The following is a 9156-nucleotide window of genomic DNA, read 5'->3' on the forward strand; positions in this document are numbered from 1 at the left end:
AAATTGTATAGTTAGGTTTGTAGTCAAGTGTTAGGAGATAATGACATCCAGTAATGAAAAACTGATCTTACTGCAGCTTTAGCTTTGCAGACCAAAGTTTTCATGTGCTTGTTTTGTCTGAGCATGCTTTCTCTGGAAGGGGCTTGGAAACAATTCAGAAGTTGTCTTCTTGCTGCCCCCCTCTTCCAATACAGGTCACTGGTGATGTTTCCAGTCCTCCCTATCATGAAGAGGAAGGTCACTTGCTTTCTGTTATCAAACCTGCAGGTGGCTGCAATGATGAGAAATACTGGAGAGGTGTCCAAGCCTCAGTGCTTGTAGTGGGGCTTCTGGGATGAGGGTGAGCGAAGTGACCTTTGTAAATAAGCCCTTGACACTCTAACATGGATAAAGACAGACATGCTTGGGCAGCCTGTTCTTGCAGAGACAGGAAGAATTGATTGTGATCTTGCTGGGCTTTTGAGGTACTGTATTCACCCTACTCAAACATAATCAATACTACAGAAAGGGAGGCAAGTGGTAGGGAAAACACTGAAGCCCTGACTCTGAAAGCCTACTGCTTTCTTGCTTGTTTTTGGGAGAAATAGATACATTTTAAAACAATGTTACTTGGATTAAAACAAATAAAACATATTTGTGTGTGGATTTTTTTTTTTTTTTTGGTAACAGACTATATTCGTACTTTTACCTGGGACAAAAAGCTTGAAATGGTGGTAAAGTCAACTGGCATCTTGGGAGGACAAGGTAAGTCCAGAATGAAAGCAAAAATTTTGATCATGTTTCCTTGTTACAAGGAAGCTTTCTGTAACACTGCTAATAAACTCACAGCTTCCTCACCATGCAAATTTGTGACAAATTAAGTTGTCCAGAACAGAGGAAGGAATCATAGAATTCCAGGTTGGAAGGGGCTTCAAGGATCATCTGGTCCAACCTTTCTTGGCAAAAGCACAGTCTAGACAAGATGGCTCAGCACCCTGTGCAGCTGAATCTTAAAATTGTGCAGTGTTGGGGAATCCATCACTTCCCTGGCGAGACTGTTCCAATGGCTGATTGTTCTCATTGTGAAAAATTTTCCTTGTGTCCAACTGGAATTTCTCCAGGATAAACTTGTAACCATTACCACTTGTCTTTTCCATGTGAGTCCTTGTAAAAGGGGGATTTCCATCTTCTTTATACCCATCCTTTAAATACAGGAACATAGTGATAAGGTCTCCCCTAAGCCTGAGCAAAGCCAGTTCTCGCAGCATTTCCTCATATGGCAGGCTTCCCAGTCCTTGGATCATCTTTGTAGCCCTTCTCTGGACCCTCCTCAGCCTGTTTGCATTTTTTTTGTGTATCAGGGACCAAAACTGAGTCCAGTATTCCAAGTGTGACCAGGAAGTAGCACCTTCAGGAGAAGCATAATGCTGGGATACTGAGTGGGATAATGACTTCTTTCTCCCTGCTGGTGATGCCCTTGTTGATGCAGCTCAGTGTCCTTCCTGCTGGCTTTCTTTGCCACAGCAGCAGCAGCACTGTTCACTCACACTGAGCTGCTTGTCCACCAGGATCCTCAGGTCCCTTTCACAGAGCTGCTCCTCAGGGAGATCCCAGCCTGTACTGTGCTCCTGCATTACATTTTCCCAAGTGTAAAACCTTATGCTTGTTGTTGAACTTCATAAGGTTCTATCTTGTTGCCTTCAAATCTATGTTGTCTGCTGGTGTGACATCATGTGACATCTGTCTCTACTGCAGTATCTTTAGCACATTTCTGACTGCTCTTGACTCTTACACATTAGGTAAGATGCCCACCGTGGTCTCGCCAGAACTGTACCGGACCAGGTTTTGTGAAGCTATGGACAAGTATTTCCTGATGGTGCCAGACCATTGGACAGGACTGGGCCTGAATTGCTGAGCTAAAGCCCATATTGGGAAAGCACAAGAGGACAATGACATTATAGGCCACTCTGTTCCAGCGGTCTGTCCAGCAGCAAGCCAGAAGATTGCAGTTCCATATCTACACTGACCATGTGCATCATGTCGTGAAGTGTGAAATCTGCTTGTTGCACTTTAATCCTCTCTTGGAGGACAATAAGCAAACCTGCCTCAGTAAGGATCTAAGCTGAAAGGTACCACTGAACAGCACTGATAAGAGACATCCCTCATATCAGTAGGGAAAGTGATACTATCTCCTTGTAAGTACTGAACTGAGATTTTGTCCAGATCCTGATGGTGTAGAAGTACGTGATCTCTGGAAGTCGTGCACTGCCAAAATGGTGTTGAATATGTGCAGCTCATGTTTCTGTAGTGGATACTTATGAAAATGTGAAATAAACCCCCCAAGTGTGGATGGGAGAGAGAAGAATGAAGTTAATTCATGAGTTCTACTATTGTTGCAGTGGTCTGTAATTGACCTGTTTACGATCCATTAATAACTTGTCCTGCTTATGCTCTGTAGTTTTAATTTTTACTGGGCTCTGTAAACTGTATTTTTTTTAAGGCAGCTCCACATCTGTAATGCCCTATGACTCCATCTTTTATGTTGCTGCAGTACAGCTCTGGTTTTATCTGTTGTAATTTCATTTTAGCTGAATCCCATAAAAATGGGTTGTCAGTCATCAGTATACTGCAACACTCAAAACCATATCCCTTTAGTCCTAACCAGTACTTTGATCTGAATGTTACTCAAATTCCTGGAAACAGGGAACCAATATACCCTGTAATTTAACCAGGCTTGATTAATTATAGTTACAAAGCAGATTAACCCTTTCCTTATTAAAGGCAGTAAGTTGCTGGACAAAGTGAAGCATACTGCTTTAGTGACAACTTTCTCCTTAATGCAACCATCATTCCTGGCAGATCGCTTCAAATCCATTTCAGTTCCCCTTTACTTTCAAGCAATGCATTTACCTCATGGTGAAATTTTGCTGGGAGAATGTTTTTCTTGCATTAATGACATGATCTTTTTTGTCACTTAGATGAATGTAGTTGTTTTCTGTAAAAAGGAAAACCTGAACTAACGGATAACTTGTATGATGGATAAGATGTGCAGAGATCTGAGAGTCTCTTTGTCGTGACAATAAGCACTTCTTTCCTTTTTTTTTTTAATTTTTACTCATTTTTGTAGGTGATGAGTTTACTTTTTAGTTTCATTATACTATAGGCCAGTAAATAAGAGGAATTTTAATGAGTTTGAAAGGCAAGAATACTGTCCATTGACTTCCAGTCTCTGATGGAAGTACATCAAATGAACATGGACTCTGGGACAGGTAGCTCTTAGTGATCACTTGCTTATTCTAACCAGTTGCCTGATAATGCCCTCATCACTGTAACTATGGATTGAAAGGTGCATTTTATTCACTCCTCCTGTGTTCAGTATTTTCTTCTGCAGCAGATGGTGGTGGCTCTTTAGGACTGACCAACAGTGGGCAACACTGAGAAAGGAAAAGGCCAGCAGCGAGAATTGAGCTGTTTGCTCCAAAACCAACCAGTGCAGCTCTTGTCTGAGCTGCCAGGAAGCAAAGGTCGTTTGTGTTGGAAGGAGTCTTCTCCACCCTATTGCAAAACTGTACTAGAGGATGAGCAAAGATGCTGGCCTTGAACCAGCAGAAAAGTAAGTGTACTCATTTCCTTAGTATAATGTAATAATTGTTTCTGGGGGTGCAGTGTTGAAGGCTGCAGTGATGTGTGCTGTGGAAAGATGATCCTTGCTTCCTCTACCCAGAATCCCTTCAGACCAACACAGCGCATCAGATACATCTGATCACCTCTGGGATCCACCTTGCCTCTTCTGTTGAAATGTTCTCCCAAGATGCCTAGCTCTGTGTGTGGCCTTGCCTAATGAGGTCAACCAGTCCATCAGCTCAGTGCTACTCTCACTTCTGTGGCCTCTACCTACTGTTTTGGTTTATCAATGTGAAAGAACCTGCCGTGCAGTCTATGTTCCAGTCTCAGCTGAAGTTTACATGTGGTGTTCTCCTTCCTTTCTTGAAGTTTACAGGGAAAAAACTTGATTTTCCTGGCCAGCTAAGGTGACCCAACAGCAGCTAATTATGTTGTTTTCCACCTGTGTCAGTATTGTGGATTGATGGATGGAGCACAAGTGTGGGCATGTGTGTCATGGCAGCTGAACTAAGCTAATGTGATATGCTAGCCCAGTCTGTCACCAGTAACCCTTATCCTGGGATGTGTGGCTGCTCTGTACTGCTTGTCTGCCAGAGTCCTGAGCAGATGGCTGAAAGCAGCTTGATCATCTGACAATTGCTAATACTCCTCTGAACGTGACAGCACGAGGCCCTCAGCACTGTAGAAGTGAGAGAACCTTCCACTGCTTAGCAGCCTATGAACACAGAGTCAGAGACGTGAATTGTGACCTTCTTGGGCTGAAGTTAGAGCAGTTGGAGAGATTTGCAGGAGTGATCTGAGCTGGCATCAACAGCTAATGCTTGGCCAGGATGTGGCTGATAGACTAGTCCTGACTAGACTGGAGTAAACTACTGGTCATGAGTATCACAGTAGCTGCTGTATCAGCTGGAGTTGGGTCATCTTTGGTGTCCTGTGATAAAAAGCTGTAAGCATTTCTAGTTCAAATCCCAGCTGTTGAATGGGTCTGCTCAAATGTTCCTTTTTCAGAATAAGAGTTGTCCTGACATTTCAATTGCTGCAAAGCTTAATTTTCTCAGAAGGAGAGCACTACTTCATGTGGAACAGATCTTTGAGAGCTACTTGGGAGGCTGTGTTAGGTCTGTGTCCCTGTAGAATTCCTAAGAATGAACCCTTTGGTCAGAGCTTATTTTTTTCTTTATAACACAGGTTTAGCATATGTGTATGTAAGTAAATCCCAGTTGCAAACAAGAAGAGCGAATTACTTCAGAGTTACACTGGCTCTTCTGTTGTTTTGATCTGAGGCCTTGAGACAAATGTCTAAATCTTGTCCAAGTCAGAAGCAATGACTTTGAATCATCAATGTGGACAGCAGAATGCCTTGTAGTGGCCCAGGGACGCATTCTGTCCCCAAAAAGCACATGTAGGACTCTTGCTGGTAGAGGAGTTCTGCTGGGCTCAGGGGAGTTACCTGTGGAGTCTCCTCTGTGAGAATGACCAAAACCAAATGAATTGCTCACTAGCTGGTGACCAGACTAGTCATTATTCAAAGCACTTAATGTACTATAATGTATGCATTTCTATGCTACCTTGGTTCAGCTGTATTTTATAAAATTGATGTACTAAACTATTTGAGAATAACTGCCTTGACTACTTGGAAAATCAAAATGTAATGTATATATATACAAATAAAGTGACTAAAATATACTTGAGTCTGTTCCATGTGTGGAACAGCTAGGTGTCACAGCACCCCATTTTCTTGATGAGAGGCAAGGCCACTGCTCACAGTGCAGCGATTGCTGTGCTGGAGAGTCCCAGCTTTGTTTGCAGGGTAAGCTGCCTGTCCTGTCTCTGTAGCTTGCAGCTTGTCTCCTCTGATGGAGCAGCACCTCTGGGCAGCTCCCCAGGGCAGTGGCAGTAGAATGTGCAAATAACCTTTCACACAGTTCTGTCTTCTCTGCAGCTGCTTTTCACCCACAGTGCTGTGTGAGACAGGGATCCAGTTTTGTCCAGCAGATGGTGGTGTGCCTTTGCCCAGTTCTGCCAAGAGGTGGAATACATTCCAGGTATTTCCATAATCTTCTTTTGAGTTGACTAGACAAAGAAAAAATCCAAGGAGGTCTGAAAATAAATGTCTTATCTTGATTGTTTCACATTAATTGGTATATAGTAACCTCCTTGCTAAGGCTCAAAATCATTTGTGATTAGTTCTGGGAATGGGACTTCCTCATTCCTAGAATATAAAACTCTATCTAAAACTTGAGGATTTTACCTGTATTATGTGCCATCACCATTTTGTGCCAGGTGAGTTTGAGGTTTTATCTGCTGCAGTATGAAACTACATCAGAACCTGTCCTCTCATGGGGGTATGAGCAAGGAAAAGATGGGATATTCAATTCAGGGGCAGTGCTGCCTTCTGCTGGTGTAAAGATGAGTGGTGGGACTTAGGGAGCTTCTGGCATGAAGCTGAAAAGCACAAATGCAGGGTAATCAGAAGTGTTCCTGTATCCCAAGTGGAACTGCCAGCACCTGGTAAAGGACTGCTGCCCCTGCTTCAGCTCATCTGGTGTGGACGCTGGCTATATGTCTGCTGAAATTGCCTCACAGGATATAAAAATTGTGAGAGAAAATACAATCTTAGTGACAGTTCTGTATTGTTTTCCCAGTCTCTAATGTGCTGTGAATCTGCCTCTGGAGAGGTGGAGGACTGAAGTCCCATAATAGCTGAATATGTGCTTTCTCCTAAAAAATTTGGACTCCTGATTTCAGAATCAAATCTGTATCTTTTACTTGCCTAAAATTTTAAAGGCATTTTGTTAAATACTTACATGTACATTGCAATGCTTATTTATTTTTAGCTTTTTAGATCCCTGTGCTCTACTAATGATTCTGCAACAGGATAACACAAAAACCTTATATTACTACAGCTGTCATTCCCCACGAGCCTTTTTCTGACAGGAGTGACTGGAACAGGGGTACCCCACAGCTGCAAGGGAGTGTGCTCATGCTGAAGAACAAAGCACAGTAGGTGGTACTGCCAGAACATCAACTGACTCTTCTTGGCCCTATGGCTGGCCAGGTACACAGGTACTTCCTGCAAGCTGTTCCAGCCTCGAGCCTGAACACAGCAACGGTGCACTGCAACCAAAGTTCATTCACTGTAGCATGTAACTGAAATAAAAGTCATTCAAGAAATAATGATCCAGTGACCAAAGGTAGGATAATAAAGTAAGTGAACATAATTACCAAAAAGAGCATTGAATTACAGTTGAAGAGAGAGGATGGGAATATAGTAACTTCCCGAACCTGGGGGGGAAGGGGTGGTTGTGCCTTCTCTCAGAGGATATATTTCTAAATTTGGCCAAACCGGAACAAAACTCTTCTCCATTGTTTACATAGGATATTTTTCTAATATAGCTTCTGCAAACATGAAACACCCTGGGTATGAAGAAATGAAGTATTCTGGGTATGGGCTGCTGTTACTGGACTGGCTGAGATCATAACTAAACTACCTACCTGGTGAAAAAGTTACATATGTAGGACAGCACAACCTGGGCTTGCTTGATGTGCACATGTGCACATAACAAGAGAAAGAAAATGTTTTCATTTTCTAATAAGATTATAAATATTATTTAAAATACATACTATAGGGAGAAAACTATTTTCTGGAAACAGGTCAGGTCAGCCATATGAATTTCTAGTGGTTGATCTGTAATCAGTTCTGACTGAAGTGTATTCTTGTTCATGTGTCTGTTAGCATGGTAGAAAAAAAGAGAATAATGTAACTTTATGTGACTCCATAGCAGCCTATAACATGCACAAATTATATCTTCTTCATGTTAGTTTGAGCTGCCTTATGGAAAAACAATATTCTGCTTTCTGTCTCTTAAGCCCTAAAAAGCAGAACATCTTCAGGCTGTATTTTTCATGCCAGCTCAGTTGTACAGTAAGAATTCACCAGAATTAATATGTTTTTACAACAACCCAACCCCTACTTCATTTAGCTCTTGAATGTTTTTTTGAAACTCTGTCATTTAAGTAAAGTAGCCATTTTCTAACAGGAAGTGTTGGCTCGAGCATAATACACACCAAATTTTAACCAATATGGCTCTTGTGGTCTTAGTCAAGAAATAGTCTGCAGAATACAACAGTCATATACATTAATTCGAGAAATATTCTTCTTTTTATGCTCAACTAATTGTAATTTAATATCTGTGGGCAGCTAGAGAAGTCTACTAGATCCTAGAAAGTTGGCAGTACGAGGAGGAGTCTGTTCAATGTTGAGGATAAGTACTTAATATCATGTTGATGATTTACCTTTAGCTGTTTGTTGTCAAAATTGTGGTGCCTTTACATATATGTGGATATAAAATGAGTATTGAATTCTAGCATTGAGAGGAGACCAAGGTTGAAAGTATTTGGGATTGGAATGTCACTGTTTTCAGATGCCAAGTTTCTGTAAATGGAATAAGTTCTTGTGCATTCCTGTTGAACACTTTAAATAATAGAATTTTAAGTCTGTTTATAAACTGATAAAAATATATTGAACATCCACAACTAATTAAATGTGAAATATGCCCATGAGTGGCAAAAAATCAAACTTGCCAAGTTTGGTCAAAGCATGATTTTTCCAACAGCAGACCATATAAACCCAAGATGTTGCTTGAAACTTTAGCTATATTCTCTCTATTCTATTTTTATGCTTTTTAGCAGCAGTAGAAGCTAAATGAGCAAAATGTCTTTTGAGAAATTGGTTGTTTTAGGATAAGGCATGATAGCTTATCAGTTCAGTGACACTAAACAGCCACAGAAGTCCTTCTTTTAATTAAAACAAGATAGGATGCCAGAGATAAATTTAAAAGCCTTTAGAATTCCAGTGACAAAGAGCAGAGCATGAGGCTGGTCTTTACCTTTTCCTTCTTGTGTAACTACACATGCATAAAGAAAGGGCAACACATACTAGAACAGAAAATACATGTATGCTGCACAGTATGTGGAGTAGTAGATACAGAATTCTAATGCTGACGGTCCATGATCCTACAGGAGAAAACTGAGGGACTTGGTTATTTCAAGATGTTTTTATTCTAGAATAATGCTGCTTCACTGGTCTTGAATAACCAGTTTAAACTCTTCATTAGTAAAAATTAGATCATGTAACTGTGAATTTGTCCTTAGGGAAGGCTGGAGATAGAGCTATTTATAAAAGGTTGTATTTATTTATTCATAGCTATACAAATAAAGGCAAGGTTTTATTACCTACTCCATTTTCCTGCCACGCTGCTTATTGAAAACTCTCAGAAAGGGTAGCATGCAAAAAAGCCATGAAAACTTGGAAAATCTTAGAAACCTCCATCATCTAGTTTTCCTTCTGTTTGGACGATTATTTTCCCCCACCCATACACATCCATTTTATCTCCATATTAGAAATTTAAAAATCTGGTTGCAGAGATAATATCTTGATACAGAATATCTTCAAAATGAACATTATTGATATTTAAACTAAATCCTCTTCCCCTCAGCCTGAATATGTTTCAAAACTTTTCCTAGACCTCATTCTCCAAGAAGAGGGTAGAA

General features: G+C 40.9%; 1 protein-coding gene across 1 annotated transcript in view; it reads left to right on the forward strand.

Moving 5' to 3' along the window:
- The window catches only part of LOC138113667 (1-phosphatidylinositol 3-phosphate 5-kinase-like), a 38671-nt gene extending 33382 nt beyond the window's left edge, over positions 1 to 5289 (forward strand). The window contains exons 30-31 of the mRNA XM_069022303.1: positions 670 to 744; positions 1779 to 5289. Coding sequence (XP_068878404.1) covers positions 670 to 744; positions 1779 to 1894 — 191 coding nt within the window. The 3' untranslated portion in view covers positions 1895 to 5289. The remainder of the gene's footprint in view (positions 1 to 669; positions 745 to 1778) is intronic.
- The last annotated feature ends 3867 nt before the right edge of the window (positions 5290 to 9156 follow it).

This window comes from Aphelocoma coerulescens, chromosome 7 (assembly GCF_041296385.1).
Source record: "Aphelocoma coerulescens isolate FSJ_1873_10779 chromosome 7, UR_Acoe_1.0, whole genome shotgun sequence".
NCBI lineage: Eukaryota > Metazoa > Chordata > Aves > Passeriformes > Corvidae > Aphelocoma > Aphelocoma coerulescens.